We start from the raw sequence: 21,194 nt of genomic DNA, 5'->3' as shown, positions 1-21,194 counted from the left end.
ATTATGAAAATAACACCAAAGGCAGACATTGAGCATTTCTTAGGCAATTTTCTTCTCTGAGAAAATTCAGCAACCAGTTCTGAAAATTTGTGGATATGCTATTCTGGATTATGATTCTGGATTCTAATTTATAAGTAATTTATTCAGGGTCATCTAAAGTTAGCAAAGCAAGATATAAGAAGCTATATATTTACGGATCTATGAAACTATCAAAATTTATGACTGCTTGATCAATCTAGATCTTTTAAATTTGGTTTAGCTTGTTCCTCATTTCTCCACCACCAATTTTTCAAGGCACTATTCCCTTCACCCCGAATAGCGTCTATATTTTGTGACTCTCACATTCTATCCACCAAATTATTTCTCAAAATTCAGTTGTTCTGAGAATGCTTCAGAGATAAAAGATCCTCAATCGTTAAGACAACCAACACTCAAACATCTGGCTTTTCGTTTTAGTTTGATCTCTCCCTGATGTGTCTTTTAGCTCTTTCTCATGTTCTTCCTGAATATATTTAGTTCAAAGATTTCTGACCCTTAGTGGGCTCCATATAAGAGTATGAATTAGTTTAAAATTGTATGTAATTTCTTACTAAAAGAACATCTTTGGAAATTGCTCAAGTAAATATTTTAAATTGCTAAAAGTTATTTTGTCATTTTTTTTTCTCTAGTTTTTCTTGCCCCCTCCTTCCCCAGTCCAGTGTTCGTTACTACCAAATGCAGAATCAGAAGAACAGTAGTTATGTTCGGTGAGGGAATCCGAAGAAATTCGTTCACTCTCAGCAGTTTTCTATTTGTTCACTTAACCACTTAATGTCATCTTTTACTGCAAAGACCACCAAAAATTTGTGCTGCGTCACTACTGTTTACCCAAAGTTGCCCAAACTTTGGGAAAGTGGAAAACCTTCCATAGATCTGGACTGATGTGCAGCTGTGAGGGGAAACCACAAATATACTGTTGGCAACCCTTGACCACAAACCAAGTTCTATTTACTGATAAACATTAGTTTGGATAGGCATTATTTCCCATCTCCAATAACATATTCACACATGCACACACCAGGACGAATTTATCAGGAAAACGAAAGGAAAGTGCAATGGACTATGAATGCTAGTGCACAACTAACTGTGCTGCTTCAGGCAAATCACAACTTCTCTGTGACTCAATTTCCACATCTCTGAAATCAGAGATGATCTTTATAGCTCTGTGATTTTATTCTCCTCTGCCCAGAAAAAAAATTGTTTAAACTCCTAAGCATGATAATTTACTTTATTTCAGCAAAAAATTCATAGTCCCAAGACTGTCCTTTCTGGAAGTACTATCTTCCAAAATGCTTCAGGAAGCTTTTCCTAACTCAGGTTCTACAAGGTCAATGCAACCTACATATTCCATTTGTAAAAGGTCTTTTCTTGCATTGTGTAAATACTCAACCTAAAATCATTCCAACGCTGTATTACCTCAACAATTTTTGAAACAGAATATTGAATCTTTTGTTATTGTGATGAGAAGTTTCCTACAATTCTGGGTTTATATCAAATAACGCTGTGAAAACACTGATACTGTTGAAAATGGAAATAGCTTCACTGCTTTTTTCATTTTAGCTAATGAACACAGAGGAAAGGCTTAGATCTGAAAAAGAAAAGGGCTTAAGTTAGACTCGTAAGAGGGCTATTTGTTTACAAATTTTAAGCAGATGCAGTTTGGTTAAGGACACTAAGCAGGAATGTCAAATCTTTTTAAGACATTTAAACATATTACATTCTTTCATACAATGAGTGGTTATCTGCCATTGGGTTTCTTATGGTGTTTTAGATATTAACACAGTGAGTTACAAGATGGTATAGATGTACAGAATTGCATGCTTATTAGCCAAGCCATGACACAGAAGGTTATTTGTGCTATATGACACTGACGGAATTGCTGCTAAGCCGCAAAAAGATCATGCTGGCAACAACATTGGTTCCAGGCATCAAATCCCCAGATATTGGTTCATTTTGTTTAAGGCATCACACACTGTGTTCAAGTCGCTGCGAAGGTCCTGCACCACATTTTCAATACTTCTAGTGTCTTTCAGAATTTCAATACTCTGTGTGTAGGGATTGAAGTATACTGAGAAGGGACGGGTAATTGACTTTGCAAAGTCCCTGCAGAATAAACAGAAATAGAAAGAGATGTGATCAACCCTCATTGGTACAAGAGATAGACAAAAGGAAGGAATAGAGACAGAAAAATAAAGAGTTATTTTCTCTAGGTAGGAGAAAAAAAAAAGTTTACCTCATCTTTTCTTTGGCTTCTTCAAAACTTTCTGAAACAAAGTAGGCTTCCTGGAAGGTGGTGATAAGGCATTCCTGTAAGCAAGTTGTCTTTGGGTCAAAGGCTTTCACACATGCCTTGTCAGAAAGGGCATGCTGCAAAATATACCACAAAACCCGTTAAACTCTGTAATGAGACTTCCAAAGTGCCATGACATCACATTTTTACAACACATTTGATAGCTAGGTAATCCTACAGAGCTGCTCAGTTACTAGTCTGTCATGAAATATAGAACTCTCCTGTGTGCAGGGTAAATGGGACACTAGGATTTTGTTTGTTTGTCTGTTTGCTTTGTTTTTTTAAGTTTACTAGGTACTGTGGGAGAAAATGAGATTATGGTATTATTTAATTTATTACCAGCCAAATTCATACTGAAGGACGGTTCAGAGTTATACCCCCACAGAAATGGGATTTTAAATCTATGCTATGAATAGAAGCAGGGACAGCATAAATATGCTCCTAAATGTATTGCTATAAGAAATGTACTAAAATTTCACTTAAATGGCAGAAGTAATAATTATCTGCGTGGAGAGATAATTGGGGCTCTGACTAAACTATTTGTTGACTCATTGCAGGATATTTTGAGGCCAGGTACTGTGTATCAACAGAGTCTGGAGTGGGCCTGTATATTTGAGGATACTTACAAAGCATTCATTTACCTTCCACCAACTACAGCAGAGCAATATACAGCAGATACATATTGCCAGTTGAGGAGAAAAGGAGCTCATACTAATAGTTAGAGTTACGCCAAGAGCAGGTATTAGAAAAACAGGAAAGCTGGTGTAATTACTCTTGGAACCATCATTAGCTCCGTTCAGCTCACTACATGACTGGCACTAAGAACAGCAGGGAACAATGAATGACTATATTCTCAAGATAAATTCAGTGATGTTAAAAGTTAGTGGCCATTTCCTGCCATGTGCTGCCTGGCTATTTATAGACCCTAGATTGATGGTTCTAAAACGCAATGTGCATAAGAATCACTAAGGAGCTTATGAAAATGCAGATATCCAGGGTCTCAATTTCATTTGGCAGGTCTGGATGAAACCCAGAAATCTTCATTTTAAAGGAATCCAAGGTGACTCTGACATAAGTGGTTGTGAACTATATTTTGAGAAATACTCCTCTTGATTCTTTTCTTAATTTAAGGGGAAATTAGTTGGGAGAGAGAGGCAGAGAGAAAAAAAATGGAGTAGCAGAAACTGCCGTGAACTGAGAGTTGGAAAACTGGGGCTTTAGTCCAGCTCTGAGTAACTTTAGTCCAGGTCTGGAAGATTTTGAAGACAATCTCTATCCCAGCCTCTGGATTCTACCCATTGTGCTTTTCTACCTTCTCAGTGTCTAACAATTAAAGTTCCCTGGAGAAGTTCTGAAAACCCTTTCCTGTTCAATATTCTTTGTGCATTCCTCCAACAATTTCAAAATGCATGGAATGATTTATAGCCCTCCATGAAGAAGTCTGTGGTTCCCTAAGTTTGAAAATGCAATTGAGAACCAAAAGACTGACATGTAAGAGAAAGGGCACCCTGCATGTGATTTGCTTTCCTGCAAAGTTCCGTTGTCCAGATAAATGCACATATGAATCACAGAATGCAGAGGGCCTCTCAGCGTGAACTCATTTTTTTTGGCCCACAGAACAACTTCATTATAAGCAGAAGGTCACTACACTTGCAAATGCATTTGTGCTAGATTCAATGCAGGGCAGTGAACATCAAGGGATTTTGGTTCCACATGACCAATAATTCTGTCCACAATTTTAGAAACAAATTCGCAGTTTCAAGAAACAAAATGTCCCTTTATGAAAGCTGTTGCTTCTCTGCAAAAATTGGCTTCCTATTGGCTTGCCGTGATTTTCAGAATTCAAATTAGCTTTCTTTGCATCCATACACTCTAGTTACAATTAATGTACTATGTTGTTCTGATAGTCCGTTCATCCATCAGTACATATGGAAAGAAGGACAGTGGCTGGCTCAATGTGTTCAATCTTTCTACTCTCTCATCCCTGCATTCAGGGGCATGGCCAGAATGGTAGCAGAACAGGCTGTAAGAACATTAAAGCCATGGCTCCCTTGGGACATCCTTGCTAAGCTAAAGACATTTCACTGGGTCAAGGACAAGCACAAGAAAGAAGTGAAACTCATCTGTTTGTGTCTCCATTGCTTCTATAAGACATTAGCAACCTTAGCAGTCACTATATATAGAGGATGCCTCCAGAGGTGTGTATGCAACGACAGAGACTGAAATCAGTGTGGTTTTGGAAAAAAAAATCATTTTGTGACAATTCCACTGGATATCCAGATACTTATTTAGTCATTTTAACAGCTAAAAAGGATTAAAGTAGAACAAGAAAAGGCCCAGAGCATAGGACACACTGCCCCCGATTTCAAGAAAAAACAGTGGGTTCACACACGTGTAATTTGAGACAGACCATTAGGCAATATAGATCACACTTGGCCAATGTAATATTTAAAGGAAAAACTGGAAGTTAATTGTCTTAAGTTCTCAAAAATGCAGACTATCCTCAGGAGCCTGCTATGCATGTGATATGCTGGTTACCTGCTGGAGACCTTTCCACCCAGGGAGTATGGGACCAGTGCTGCTGTTTGGCTGTTAATGAATACGGGGGTAATAATGGTACCCATGGGTTAGCCTGGAGATGACAAGAACCTGGAGTTGGGGGAGCAGCCAGTGAATGAAGCCAACAAATGAAGTGATGATCACCCATATAAATGGCCTCATTTACCTGACCATGAGCTGTGTGCTGAGTTCCAGGAACATCCATGCAGGCCACGAAGTCTCCCATCTCTGAATACTACAGTGTGTCCCAACAGGTATAAAATAGCATCCATGTCTTTGATTCCACCTTCTATTGCCCAATGGAGAAGTCCAACTGAGTTTGCTTCTCAGTTTCTATCCAGGTCTCACTCTAAGCCCCTCATTTTGGGGAGCAGCTATTGTACCCTCTTCTCTATGTCCAGAGTGGATTCTCTGTAAACATTGAACCAAACTACTTGATGTCCCCAGGGAACTCTGCAGTGATTCCATCTTGTAATGTTAGCAGTCTGATATCCTGAAGTTTGTAAGAATTAATCCAACTTCCTGCAGAGAGAAGCTTTATAATGCTGACAGAATCTGGTTGACAATCTTTTACTTTGAAGCCATTTTTAAAGTACAGGAATGCTTGAGAGTCACCTTCTCTCCTCAGAACACTCTCTAAAAGAACTATTTTGGATTTATCCATGGTGCTAGAGACAAGGGCACAGGGCTGGGAACCAGGGGACCTGGGTTCTAAATGTAGCTGTCTCCAGAGGCTAGACGTATAATATCAAATGAGTGAAACTACCCCATGTTGGGCGGCAGCTTTATCTTTGATAAACTGAAAAGATTGACCTAGATGAATTCTAAGACTCTTCTTGAAATATAATTTTAACAGACTGTAAGTATACAGCACTCATACCACCTTTACCTCCCTCCATACCAGCCACAATAAATTGACCATAGCAGCCCTTCCCACTGGGCCTGGGGATGGACTTCCCACCCTTCACCACAGTGGCGGTTACTACCAATTAATTGACTTTGGTGCACAAGTTAAGACTTATTTGCCATTCCAGTTTTTTTAATATAAAAATTTCTTTTCAATATAAAAAATTTCCCAGAATCCAACTATTAGTAGACAATACTATAAGGTAGTTAAAAATACAGGTCTTTATGGTTAAGAATACAGGTCTTTATGGTTAAGAATTGAGGTGTAAATCTGACTCCATCTCTACCTAACTACGTGTCCTTGGGCAAATTACTTTACCTCTGTAAGCCTATTTGAGTATTCATCTGGAAAATGGAAATACTAATAATCACATCTATAACCTGGGGTTGTGGTCAAAATTAAAAGAGGTAATGGATGCAAAGTGCCTGGCATGGGAAGTGCTCAGTATATTTAGTTATCATCACTAATTCAGTCCAGCGATGATGCTTTGTGTACAAATGTGTTCAGCCAAACCTTCCACCATTTGTGCAGCCCTCCTCCCTCAGGGGTCTGAAACCCATAGAGAATGAAATGGCCCCAGATCTGAGGCTTTCAGGTCCTAAACTATGATAGTGCCTGCCCTGGGTTCATCAGTTTAAAATCTTCCTTCTTCCCAGACACCTGCTTTTGCAATGACAGTTATTATCTCAACTATTCTAGATGCAAACCCTGTGATCCTCACTATCTATATTAGGACTGGTTAAAGTTGGAAAAAAAAAAAACCTCAAGTGTGAAGTCAGGTTTGTGAATAGTTTGGGCCCTAGATTCTGAATAAGAATTTGCAAACACCCTACACTCACACCACAATCATCTTTTCCCACATCAAAAGAACAACAAATACATACATATATGTATAAATGCATTATGTGTCTATATAATATTTTTGAGCCTCCCTCAAAGCCTTATCCTGCTAAACAGCACAATGTGACATCTATATCCCCATTACCAAATTAGGCAATGATGCATTACACTTTTTTAAATTGGCAATTAGGCTACACCAATTTGAATAAGCTGCAGGGCCAAGGGAACAACCTCCATCTTCAAGCAATCGTTCCACAAAAACCAAAAACACGGTTTCCAGCTCCCAACATCCAGCATTTACTCTGTCATTACCAACAGCACTACCAACTTCATGAGAAGAAAGAGCAGGAGGAAGGGACTCGAAAGCCATCTGAACAAGGTAAATGTGTGAGAACTCAGGAGCAGTGAGTCCTTACTCTAGTCACACCACTGACCAAACAGATGACACCAGAGAACCCGCAAAGCCCTTGGGCCTCTTCTATACAGACTAGCAGTAATTCTGACCACCTCCCAGAGTTGCTGCAAGTGGTAATAAATACAAATTGCTTATATTAAATATAAAGCTATTCTGAGAATGCTGATTAATAGCTATATCAAGGCAACACAATAAATTTGCCATGCAAGATATCCTAAAACTAAAGCCAAAAAATCGTAAGTAACTCTGTTTAAACCATCAGCTTTTTCAAAACCCAAAGAGCAAAATAGATGTATTTATATGTAATATGTCAGCAACTACTATGGGGTGGATGTTAAGGCTACTTGCAAAAAAAAAAAAAAAAAAAAAAATCTAATCTCTGGCCTGAAAGATATAAATATCTAGACCTTACCCTTACTCATGAAAAGTAGAAATTGCCTTTTGCTTTTGAGATAGGTTAACTTTTGTATAAGACTCAGCCAATTCATTGACTAGCAATCATTTCCTCACCACCTAAAGTGAAAAAACTTTACTGTCACTTCTCTAAGAGAATTGGACTCAACAAAGATCCATATCATCACTTTCTTAGAATTTCCCTACTACATTCCAAGTTCTTGAAATCTTGGACCACCAATTTTGTGTTTGTTGAACAAAATAAATGAATAAGCAAGCAAATAATAAATCAAAAATGATAGACATATAGTTAGATCAACTCAGGATAAAGAGAAAAAGTGTGAAAGACACAAGTTAGACTCTGGGTAAAGCAATTATCCTACTTTCAAACTTTTCTTTAAAGTCAGTGATCCAGGTGACTCAGCTCATTGTTAATTGTTCTCCACAGGGATGAAAGGTATGGAAAAGCCCCACCCAAATGCACTTTTTGGTATTCCTGTAAGTACACCACAGAACAGATCATTAGAATAAAAGAGGGGCAACCATTGCTGTGGGGGAAAAGGTGGTGTTTATGGTTATAAGATTTATGCTACCTTTTACAAGCTTTTCCATATTTATTTTGTTTCTATCTTCAAAAAGAATAAGTTTCCATTGTCAAAAAAAAAAGAGGAAAAAATGAAAGTTATCTGAACTACACATATACCACTTGGAAGTACTTGGCCAGCTCTAAAGAGCAACATCTATGCCTCAGGAAAATTTAGCCCCTTATAGCACAAAGTGTAGAATATGTTCTGTTTAAGAAGAGAAGGTGATTGTGGATACTTATGTAAAAGTTATAAAGATGACACCAAAACCTCCAGCAACTCCATCTAAAAAGTTATAAAGATGACACCAAAACCCTCTGGTAGCTGGGACTTACATTTGGGCTGCAGTTGGAACAGCATAAAATATTTTACTGCAAAAGGTAACTGCACTCAAAACTGTAAGCTTGTTTACACAGGAATAATGATAATGTTATTAATAAAGTTATCCCTACATGGGTCCAGGACTACCATTTTTTCATTCAAATAAAGATTAAAAGTTCTCAGAAGTGCTTTGAGAGGGCTCTGGGTACCTTCACAAGCAGGGCAAGGAGAATGTGGGGGAAGAGGTGCTAGGGAAAGCATCTTGTGTTACATATTCTCTGTGAAAAATCAGAAGATATTTCACATAGAAAGTATTTCTGAACTGTAAAAATGGTCCAATCATAGCAATCGTAGGGATGTTGAGGTATTGGAATTTGAGAATGGAAGAACGATAATGATTGGAAGTAATGGACCAGAGCAAGAAGGTACTCTATGAACAATGCCCTTCTTGGTACGTATTTCTGGCTGATTTCCATTTCCAGATGATTCTGTCCACACTGGTAGGAACAAAAACAACAGATTCATCCTAATGCTGCCCACACATGCCTCATTAACCCGACCAGAAGGCCCTGTGGAAAGTCAGGGCCATGAGAGAGATCTGTTTCCTTCGTTTCTGGTGCAACTTATAAACGTCTGAGGAGGATGTAAATAGACACAGCTCAAGAGCTACATCATTTTCTGACTCTATTATTCAGGGAAATCAAGAAACACTCTATAGAGTGCATGGTCTTATGGGGTATGACATCACGCTGTTGCTGTGGGCTTTGCCCACTGCACTAAGATTAACACCAAATAGATTCTTTGTTGAGAATTTAGTTTTTAAAAAAATTACCACATTACATCAGGTCATCAAGTTTTTGTTAGGTTGAATATTACTATCCTGTATTCCAGTGAACCCCAGACAGTTCTTCCAATGGACCAGATTTCAACTAGAATCTTGAGGGTCCACACGTGGCCCTCCACTGACACATCTGTGTACCCCATCCTTTCCTTGTTTACCCTTTCCATCCCTCAAGAATCACCATGGACAGCAGGGCCCTTGACAGGAAGGCTTCTCAGGAATGGCCTAATATGAGCCAGGCACATTTCTTGCATTGTCACACTTTTTGTATTATGTGGTTGGTTGCTTATCTCTTGCACTAAAGTGTACTGTAAACTCTCCGATGGCAGGGATCCTAGGGAGTGCAGCCTAGTGGTTAGGAGCTCAGATCCTAGAGCCTAGATGGCTGGGATTTGAGCCCAGCTCAACACTTATTAACTGTGTGATCTTAGGCAAGTTCTCTAATGTCTTTATGCCTCCGTTTTCTCATCTGTGATAAAAATATCCCTTATCTCACTGGGTTCTTATGAGCATTACATGGGTTAATATGTCTAAAGCACCAGAAATATTGTCTACTTAAATGCTTGTTCTGGCTGTTATCATTATTTTCTTTTTTTTTTTTTTTTTTGAGACAGAGTCTCCCCTGTTCCCAGGCTGGAGTGCAGTGGCATGAACTCGGCTCACTGCAACCTCTGCCTCCTGGGTTCAAGTGATTCTCTTGCCTCAGCCTCCTGAGTAGCTGGGATTATAGGTACCCGCCATCAAGCCTGGCTAATTGTTGCATTTTTGTAGAGGTGTAGTTTCACCGTGTTGGCCAGGGTGATCTTGAACTCCTGACCTCAGGTAATCGGCCCACCTCAGCCTCCCAAAGTGCTGAGATTACAACATGAGCCAATGCACCTGGCCTTTCTTCTTATTCTTCATCATTATTACTTGTCTTTTTATCCCCAGTGACTGCCATAGTACATGCACTAGGTGTTCAACCAAATGTTTGAGGAATGAATGAAGTCATCAAATAACCAGACTCAATAAAACTATAATTACTTTGCATCTCTCAATAATGCAAATGGCCAAAAAGTATCAATAACTATATACTTCCCATTTATATTACATAAGGATAATCATGCTCAAAATAAAAACTCAAGAATGATCCATAATCCTGACCTTAGTCTGAATAGTCAAAGAAAGGTTCAATTGTTTTCAGTACTATTCTAGATTGTATATCACACTGCATTTAAAATTCACCAAAACTTGCTATCCCCCCATGGTATAAATGGCAATTCTTAAATGGCAAGAATATTTAAATTATCAGAATATTCCAGGTCTCAACATGTCTGAAAAAAATGACCATTTTATTGTATTTTAAAACCAAAAAAAATCACATTCTTTAGGCATCATTACACATAATAGATACCTCTCTGATAATATACTTATTTGGTTTATTTCTCCAAATTGTTTATGTCCACACAGGTTTTAATGCACATTAACTTTGAAGAAGCTGAAATAACATCAAACTCCCCTTTAGGAAGTAGATGCTGGGGAGTCCAAAGGAGCCAGGGAGGTATTGGAAATCAGAGGAGCCAAGCCACGCTCACGAGTGAACTTCAATCGGTAGGATCACTGCTAGCTCACGGCCCACTTTTCAGCACTAAATTTAGCCCAGCCATTTGTTACCCAAGATTTGGGCATACATTTGTCATGGCTGTTGATTTATATACATGGCTGCTCATCCATTTGAGTCACACCACAAACCCAAAAAGGCATGACCCATTTTCAGAAGTGCAAAAAGTGAGGTCGGCACCCACATCCGAGGTGCCAAATCCTCTATGTTAAATATTTATGGAGTATCTGTGAGTAGGAATGCTCAGACAAACAAATCAATATTTCCTGTGACTTTGAACCAGTTTGCATGGGAAGGGTATTTTCTTTCACAGCTTCATACCTTTAATTCTCCAATGGAGGAAAGGAGTCCTGCTCCATATGCCCGCAGTTGCCCTTCTTGCTTGCAAAGACCAAACTCAATTGTGAAGAAATAGCACTGAAAAAAAATGAACACACATCCAGTGAACTGGTCAATGAGTTATTTGATAGGATAAAATGGCACCCAAAACTAAATGCTGTGCTGTGCATAATTTCTTCAATATTATCAATTTAAATACATTTAAATTGAGAACACTTATTGAAATCTATTCTCTTGCTTAATATTCTCTCCCTAGGTTGAATGTATAGGAAAAAAGTATTAACTACTAAGAGTCTTATGCTCCCTGAATTCAGAAGTCCTGAGTCAAATTATATCCCCTGCAATCATTTTAAAAACAAAAAACACAGATACAGAAATGAATAAATATATCACAATGATACCTCCATAACAATATGCTATATATTTACCAATATTTACCAAATTGTGTTTCAGTGACATAAATCAGTTTATGCAAATGTGGAAAAATAAGTTGGAATCCAGTAATCGCTAACTGCTTTTGGCAGTTTGTTTATCAATTCAACAAACATTTGTTGGTGCCAGTGCTTGGTAAAGAAACAAGAGAGCAACCAAGAAAGCAAGTACCTCTATATGACACCAAATTACCAAAACCACAATTTTAGTATAATTTTTTAGTAAAATCTTAAATGTATATCTATGTTTGCATGTGTGTATGCATGTGTAGCTTTATATATGTATTTGTGTAGGTACATGCTCCTCGACTTACAATAGGTTTATATTTCAATAAACCCAGTAAGTTGAAAATAATATCCTAAGTTGAAAATGCATTTAATACATCTAACCTGCTGAACAGACTAGCTTAGCCTAGCCTACCTTAACAGTGCTCAGAACACTTACATTAGTCTACAGTTGAGCAAAATCATCCAACACAAAGCCTATTTCATAATAAAGTGTTGAAAACATCAAAATTCCAAATTTGAAGTATGGTTTCTACTGAATGCATGTCACTGTCACACCATCATGAAGTCAAAAAAAACTGTAAGTTGATCTAATATAAATTGGAAAGCAGTGGGGCGGTTGTTACACACACATACACACACACACACTTTCTTAGCCCAAGTTTTATCAGCATCAACAACTACTACAACTTCCCCAGGACATTAATATCTTAAATTGTTTCTGTTGGGTTTAGGAAATCAACCTAAACAGACAGAGGAATCTCTGCACAATGAGAAAAAAAAAATCTTGCAGTGCTGTTGAGAGAGGCTGAACTCACACTATTTTTGCTCTGAAAGAAAAGTGCGATGCTGACAACAAGCAATAAAAATTCCATCAAATTAACACTGTCCTGCATTAGTGATGATAGAGCACTGAAGGTGTTAAGAAAGAGAATTTAAACACTCCTGAAAAGGGGCAGAAAATAATTATTATTTCCAGCACATGGCAGTTTTCTCTATTTTTATTTGGAGGCTAAGATGTCCCTTGGTTCAGGAAGGTTATATATTTTTTTGATGTGAGGGTGATCTCTGAGGTTGAATTATCCAAAGCTCTGCAGCACTGGGCTGGACCCAAAGGACTGATCATTTCCAGGTCATGGAGCTTAACCTCCAGAAGTAAATTTTTTTTTCCTGATTTACCTTCCAAAGAGGCTAAAATTACAGCCCTAGGCCGGGCGTGGTGGCTCACTCCTGTAATCCCAGCACTTTGGGAGGCCGAAGCAATCAGATCACCTGAGGTCAGGAGTTCAAGACCAGCCTGGCCAATATGGTGAAACCCCGTCTCTACTAAAAATACAAAAATTAGCTGGGCATGGTGGTGTGCCTATAAAAGCCTTCAAGCATATCCCCAAAATTTTGCATAATTCTGGATGCAATTAAGGGAAGTAATCATACAGTCATAGCTTCTCAGGAGACTGAGGCAGGAGAATCACTTGAACCCAAGAGGCAGAAGTTGCAGTGAGCTGAGTTCATGCCATTGCACTCCAGCCTGGGCAACAAGAGCGAAACTGCATCTCAAAAATAAGATAAAATAACAGCCCTTCCTACCCTCTATCACAACCTACAGCACCTACCAGCACTCCTCCTCACTCTGTTCCACCTTTTCATTCTTTCTATGAACCACTTTTTGACACAGACTGCAATTTCTGTATGCATGATATGTGCTGCTTATCATCTATCCCCCCACACTAGACTATAGACTCCACAAAAGCAGGTATCTCTGTTCATTTAGGACCAGGTTTTCCAAAGTCAGCACTATTGACATTTTAGGCTACCTAATTGTTGTGGGAGTCTGTCCTGTACATTGTAGGATGTTTAGCAGCATCTCTGGCCTCTACTAACTAGGTGTCAGTATCATCCCCACCCCCTTTGTAATAACCAAAAATGTCTGCAGACATTGGCAAATGTTCCCAGGAGAGCAACATCATCCTTGGTTGAGAACAACTGATCTAGACTAGTGTGTGAAAGATAACAAGAGCTCAATAAGCACTGGGTTAATAAATAAATGGTGAATGAATTAATGATCTCTAAGTTAAACTGGCATGTGGCAGAATGACCTGGAAGAAAGAAACACACAAAGGGATCCGAGTCCTAGTCTGAGTTCTGCTTCTAATTAGCTATGTGACTCTGATCCCAGGGTTGTAGTTTTCCTGCCTGTGACATCAATCCATCCATTCGTTCATCTATTCTGTGACATCCATCCCCCCATTCATTCACCTACTCTACAAATACTTCTTGAGCAACTATTACATGCCAGACTCTGCCCTAGATGCTAAGGATATGCAATGAACAAGGCAACAAATTCTGTGATCCCATGAAGCATATATGCTACTGGGATGAGACAGGCAATAACAAAACCAAAAATCAATAGCCAGATAATGTCAGGTGGAATACATTTTATATATATAACAAAACCATATAATATGTCAAATATTAAGCAGGGAATGTGACTATTTTAGAAAAAGGGTCAGAGATAGTTTCTGTGAAGGGGTAATGTTTAAGCTGCAAACAGCTTTAAAAGCAGCTTTTCATTAAGAAATTAAAAAGGCAGTTGTGCAAGGATATAGGGAAAATGATGTTCCTAGAAGAGAGGACAGCAAGTGTAAAGACCCTGAGGCAGGAATAGGTTTTTATTTCCAAGAGCAATGGGAAGTTACTGGAGGGTTCTAGGCAGGTGAAAGATATGTACTAACTTAGCTTTCAAAAGGTCATGGAGGTACTGCATGGAAAATAGATTGTAGGGGAGCAACAGTGAGTGGAAACAGACCAGCTAGAAGGCAGTGGCACACAAGAGTGGTGAGTGAACAGGAGTATGACTTGGGCCAAGGATGGCAGGGAGTTGGGAGAAGTAAATATCACAGAGCTCTTAGGAGAAGAACCAAGATAAAAAATGTAAATACATGTTGAAAAGCTAAAATACAGTCTTCAAGTATATCCTCCAAAAAATTTGCATAATTCTGGATGCAATTAAGGGAAGTAATCATACAGTCATAGAATACAGAACAAAGGCTTGGAAGTATCCTGGACGTTCAGCTCTCCTATTTTACCAAAAGGAAAATTCAAGTTGAGGAAGATGAAGTGATTTACCCAGGAGCAGTCTAGACGGTGACATTTAAGAGATCTAGAGCTCAGGATTTTAAGGAGCTTGACATCAACATCTGTCACATTTTAAAGTTTCTAGATAAACAAATTAATAGATGCATAATTTTCCTTCACAACCAAATAATGGAGAAATGGAAGTCTAAAATGGAGGAAATCTAGAATGTCACAGTATCTTCTTAGTGTGCCTTTGGCTGATTTTCCTAATTTATATTGCACTTACAACACCTGACATGAAATCCTTGGAGCCTTAACATTGAATATAGAAGAGCTTGTGGAAAAAATGTGCTGTCAAATTCAAAAGCATCCAAAATACACATTCAGAGCCAGCTACAGGAGCATTTGGGTCAGCCTATTAAGCACATGTTTAATTTTTTTATGCTAAATCAATGCATACATAATTCATGGTCACATTTATGATCTAAACCAAAACACACTAAGAGAGCCTCTGAAAAAATCTGGTGTGCCATAGACACCGTCTTCACATAGATTTAGCAAACCATTCTAGTTTAAGGTAGGAATTAAAAGGTAGGTCTGCACCAATTCAACTAAAGATTCAAAGCTAAATCTCTCACCCAGTGTGTCTTTGGTTAATGTGCTTCTAGAATCAGAGCAATCTCAGAGGAAAGAGCCCCTATGCTCTTCCTTCCCATTGCTCAGAATGCTCTCTGGCCCCAGACCTCATCTGGGAGTCCTTCCAGAAACTCTGGCCTTACATACTGCCATCTGCTCATTCCCTATTTACCTTTCCCTTTGGTTTCCTGCTGTCCTCAACCAAGGAAGGCCCCTAAATGCTGTTTCTGCAGCCCATTCTGTTTAGAGAATTAATCCTTTTGGTTTGAGACAGTTTTCTATTTGCAGCTCCATGTGTGGCTAACAGATAAAGAGAAATGGTAAGTTGCATCTGAAATTAGGTTATTAGCAAAATTTGAATCACAAACTTGCTTAGGATAATTTTTCTCTTTCTTTTTCTCTTTCTGTTTTCAATACTGGTGAAGACCTCAGAATGCATAGGGCATGATCACTAATCAGGAGGAGGGGACAACCACACATTGCTACAGTTTTAAATGCAAAGCCTACTTAGAGTTGCACTCAAAGACCCCTGAAGACCCTTCAGAAGTTGAGGATAACGAATTGCTTCATGAAAGTTTAAGAAAATATAATTTGGTTTCCTCAGAGAATTCTCCAGATGTGGCTCTATAATATATTCCTTAGAGATTTATCAAATGAATAATCCTACCTATTATCAAGAAAAAAAAATAAAAATACGCTGAGACTTGTAAGAATATCTGTAAAAGAAAATTGCAGATTCTTGGCGACTAATGTCTTTTAAACAGAAACAAATAATAACACTAAGACTAACACCTCCCAAATTGAAGGGTACCTTTCATCAAAGCTGGTGCTCATGAATTCCAAATTTTACATGCCATTAATGACATGTAATTATTTATAAATATTTTATTTGGATATAATTACATATAATCATTAACTAAAAAACAAAACAGAAATGATAGCTCAGACCTCTTTTATGGAATAATGGCAGAGGCATTTACATACATATAGTCATTAAGCAGAAGAAAGTCTGAGTGACAATCTGAAATCCAAACACGCTGTGGACCGGAGCTGCAGTGAGTGTGCTTAGGAAAATGAGATAGGTCGCCCAATGCTGCCATCTTCAGATCACTACTGGTAGTATACCATTCTCGCAGCAGTTCCGGCCTAGCCAAAGGGGCAGTGGCAAAAGCTTGAAGGGACCAAGTCCGCAGACACAGAATCACACCAATAAAATATGTAATGGTGTCACCTGGTGATTTATAGAAGCACTCTATGCAAAACCCTTGTTATGTTTGGCATTAGGCACCTGAAGTTCTTGCTAAGGTCACAATTAAAGAGATGTATGACTTTGTCAAGGAACACTTGATGGGAAAGAAATTTACTGTTCCCATTTCCCTACTGAAGGGCCCTTTTGCCTCCCTCCTCTCACTCCCTCTGCATCCTTCCTTGAAATAATTACACAGCCTCTTCCTAAGGGTCTTTGAATATTCACATATTAGATTAAAATGATACATATAAACTTCTAGGAGGAATTCCCACTTACTCCAAGGAAATTGGCTTACACACGTATTTAAGAAATGAATTCCTGGCCGGGCGGGTGTGGCTCAAGCCTGTAATCCCAGGCACTTTGCGAGGGCCGGGTATGGCGTCACGGTCAGGAGATCGAGACCTCCTGGCGTACAGGTGAAACCTGTGCTCTCGTAAACAAAAAAACTAGCCGGGCGAGGTGGCGGGCCTGGTAGTCCCAGGCTACTCGCGGGAGGCTGCGGCAGGGGAATGGCGTAAACCCGGTAGGCGAGCTGCAGTGAGCTGAGAGGCCGGCCACTGCCTCCAGCCTGGGCGACAGAGCAAGACTCACGTCTCAAAAAAGAAAAAAAAAAAAAAAAAAAAAAGAAAGAAATTCCTGAGTAAGCAAGGAAGTGACTGAGTGATATATTTTCTCTATCGCCTTCCCTAAAAATTTGATCTTGCATATTGGTAGCATATATTTTAAAATAATCACATACATCATTCCACATCTAGAATTCCATTATCTATATATCTAGCACATAGGCAGGAAGCAAGAAGTTATCAAAGAGAACTTAAAAGGACCCTTTTAAGATGGATTTGAGATTGGTTTGAGATATACCAAACATAACAAAAAGTTATACGCTAAATTTGGTGCACTTCACTTATAAGATAATCCCTCAGGTCCTCAGACCCTAGTTAACCTTATCTTGTACACAGTTCTAACAAAGCTTAGTTACGTAGCTTCCAAACCCACACCATCACTTAGGAAGGGAACAAGAAAAATATGTGTAAAAGCAGCCCAACCCAAAAGATCAGCAATACAATATTTGGTGTTTGAGTAAATAAATGCTCCATATTGATATTATCACTAAAGAACAGAATTCATCAATTATACAGAAATAACAAAATAATAGGAAAACTTAGCCAGAAGAAGCCTTCCTCATTTAATAAAGTGTTCTCACATATGTTACCTTACTGCCCATTGTGAAGTAGATAGAGCACTTATTATTTCCATTTTACAGATGGGAATACTGAGACTCAAAGTTCAAGTGGTTTGCCCAGTTCCAAAACTAGTGGTTGCCAAAGCTAGGAATCACACACAAGTTTCCCGACTACAAATCCAGCATTCTTTTCTTATCAGTAACTGCACTTATGGATACAGGGCCACTGTCAGCTAGTCACACTGGCACAGCCATTCCTGTTGTTGAAATACTGAAATATTTCCAGGATGAGTGTAAATAGCTACCACTTTATGCTCCCCATGACCCCAGCCACTGACACTGCCCCATCCCTTTCTAGATTTCATCCCCCGCACCCTCCCCACCACTGTCACTTCTTCATGATCTAGCAAATAAAGGCTCAATGTCTATAAAGCTGGGAATTCCAGGATCCTGATCGGATGCTAGTCTAGCAAGCATCTGTGCTATTAGGGGCCCACGTCATAACAAAAAGATAAATCTCAGAAAAGAAGAATATCACTCAAAGATGTTCTAACATCAGCGGCTGTAGCTTTGGTAAGTGCATATAAAAACACATAAAAGGGCTCTGTGGCTGACAGCCTTCCTTTCACAGTGTTTTTGCTAACATTTTCCATCTAGTTTTGAGACAACTAGCATGTCAATGTATACACTTACAAAGTTGTTGAAAGGTAAAGGCCCCTCAAGGTCCGCTCACACTTACCCCTTTACCACCTACCCCAGCTACTAGAGTTGGAATTTTGCTATATCAAAATGTCAGTTTACAAGCAGCAAGTGTTTTCCCACCTTTAACCAAGATTCCTTAATCTTGATTAAATTGCAAATGACAATAGTACTGAAATAAGAATGAGGCCTGATAGCTAAACAGGAAGCTTTGGAATAGAAGTTTTAAGGTGACAAAAATCAACATCGGAAATCAGAAGTGAAAACAGAGTCTGCATTGCTTAAACTATGGAGGTCCCACTGCCTCTGAAATATCTATCCCAACATCATTCATTCAAACCTCCCACCAGACATCAATTTTTGTTGTTTCTTCAATCATTTAAACTCCAAATACTCCTAAGAGTCACACATAAAGCCAAATCACACTAAGGCATCAACGACTACACCAATGCTTTGTTTTGCAGAGCAAGGATTCTTGAGTTAAAAATTTTTCTGTGCTGGGCATGGTGGCTCACGCCTATAATCCCAGCACTTTGGGAGGCCAAGGCGGGTGGATCGCCTGAGGTCAGGAGTTTGAAACCAGCCTGGCCAACATGGCGAAACCCCATCTCTACTGAAAATATAAAAATTAGCTAGACATGGGGATGGGTGCCTGTAATCCCAGCTACTCGGGAGGCTGAGGCAGGAGAATCACTTGAAACAGGGAGGCGGAGGTTGCAGTGAGCCGAGATCACTCCACTGCACTCCAGCCTGGGTGAGGGAGTGGGACTCCTCAAAAAAAAAAAAAAAAAAAAAAAAAAAAAAAAAAAAAAAAAAAAAAAAAAAAAAAAAAAAAAAAAAAAAAAAAAAAAAAAAAAAAAAAAAAAATTCTGGGACTAGGCTTCAAGAGATAGCAGAAAACAGGTTTTTGCATGCTTTATTATTTTGCCCTTGGCTAGTCCTATGTAAATTAAGACTGTAAAATGCTAGAAACTTTGAGATGGAAGATGTTAGGGCTGGTCCAGAGTTCTAGTCCTCACTAACATGGTTCTGTGCAATCCTGGGGCTGCAGCTGCTCTATAATCACAAGCCACACATGTCACATCTTGAAGTCTCCCTTTGGCAATAGGAAGCCACTAATCAAGCATTCACAGATTTGGGATGTGGTCATTATATAGATTCCAAGTACCACTGGTCCAAATGTCTTTTGTGACTACAGCTACACCTAGATTTCTATTCTCATACTTTACCATATACTCTGTTTGAGCCTCTCAATGAAACCCACCATTTCACTGCTGTTGAAAAGGTGAAGACCCCTCAGGGTCCCCTCCCACTCTCACCCCTTTACCACCTACCCCAGCTAGAGTGTAAAAAATGTTCGAAACTTAGAGCTGGAAGACATTAGGGCTGGTCCATAGCAATCAGTAGGTCACAACTTCATCAAACCACATTTTTTAAATTAAATGTACTAAATTCCGCTGTGCTACTCTCTAGTTGAGATGACAAAAGTAGCTAAAGAGATGGTCTCTCTGCTCAAGAAAGCACACTATGGATACAGAGGGACTAATGATAATAATAAATCTCTCCTGTTTTTACTCCTACCACAAACATTTCATTCTATCTTGAAATCATCGTTGCTTATCTGTCTCAGGATGTGAAGAATATGAAGCTTGTGCCAAATTTTGAAGGAGAAATGGGATCTTAGAAGGATTGCAAGTAGAGAAGTTATTGGAAAAAGTAAATGGTCTAGGACACTGGCCTGAGGTATTGGGAGGGATGGGGGTGATTTCAGGGAACCCAAAAGGCACGTCATAGGAAGGTGGAGGTCAGTCAAATTACAGAATGTACCAGATCACAGGCTCCCCTGAGACCAGCAGAGATGGCCTCTTTTACCAGTGATTCTCCTCAAAGCAAGAGAGGGAAAAACAAGTGGAGAAAAGAGAAGAGTTGGAATTTGAGAAACATCTTGTCAGCTAGAAAAAGATGACCCTGAATTGTGAAAACAGCATACATTGTCTTAGGTTAAGAACAGTCATCGAATGAATTAAAATGTAAAAACCTAAGCTCTGAGGAAACATTATGGCAAACCTTGTGGAAAATTGATCATCAAATATAAGAGGGACATCCATAGGAAGGAAAAAAAAAGCGTCAGCAGAAAACAACTTTTATTGAAGAATACGTCGACATAGGCAATTTTCAGCAGCGCTGTTTTAGTCTGAATGTTTCTGTGTGTTTCTTAACTATTACTTCCTATATCTTTTGGGTTGCTTTCAAGAATAAATGGATGATTGTGTTTAAGTGTTCTCTGGCCATTTCAGTTTTACTGCCCCTTCCTCAGCTTATCCGGGAGCATTTTCAACTGCAAAGAAGGCCACCTGACTTATTATTTAACACTAGTTCCTATACCAGCCTTTAATGGTATTTTCTAAAATAAAAAAAAAGAAGAAAGAAATATACCCCAATCTCTTCCTTTCACTTAAGGACTAACAGGAATGTCATGCATTCATTTGACATTGGTGCCACCCAAGCAGTTGGCCCACACTTAAAACTCTGGCAAGACCCATCTAAGATACTCCCATCTCCAACACTCAATGGTAGGTCATGACAACCATCTGGTAGCCCAGTGACAACCTTTCATTGTCTCACTGCTCTAGAGTAAAAGTCCAAACTTCTTTAGGTGGCAGAAAAGGCCCTCCATGGTCTAGCCATCGCTTTCTCTCCACCTTCATTGCTCAACCCTCTTCCTCCCGATTGTCCACCCCATGGGGAACTAGTGGCAATTGCACAGACTGATCCTGCTCTCTGCAG

General features: G+C 39.1%; 1 protein-coding gene across 1 annotated transcript in view; it reads right to left on the bottom strand.

The window, feature by feature from the left end:
• Window positions 1–1,866: 1,866 nt before the first annotated feature.
• TPH2 (tryptophan hydroxylase 2) overlaps window positions 1,867–21,194 on the bottom strand; it is a 94,882-nt gene continuing 75,554 nt past the window's right edge. The window contains exons 9-11 of the mRNA XM_017867500.1: window positions 11,111–11,206; window positions 2,273–2,406; window positions 1,867–2,142 (exon numbers count right to left, since the gene is read on the bottom strand). Of these exons, the coding sequence (XP_017722989.1) occupies window positions 1,968–2,142; window positions 2,273–2,406; window positions 11,111–11,206 (405 nt within the window). The 3' untranslated portion in view covers window positions 1,867–1,967. The remainder of the gene's footprint in view (window positions 2,143–2,272; window positions 2,407–11,110; window positions 11,207–21,194) is intronic.

This window comes from Rhinopithecus bieti, unplaced genomic scaffold (genome assembly GCF_001698545.2).
Source record: "Rhinopithecus bieti isolate Rb0 unplaced genomic scaffold, ASM169854v2 scaffold_3874, whole genome shotgun sequence".
In the NCBI taxonomy this organism is placed as follows: domain Eukaryota; kingdom Metazoa; phylum Chordata; class Mammalia; order Primates; family Cercopithecidae; genus Rhinopithecus; species Rhinopithecus bieti.
Note: the sequence above shows the minus strand (reverse complement) of the source record. Positions and strands in the feature narration are given on the sequence as shown.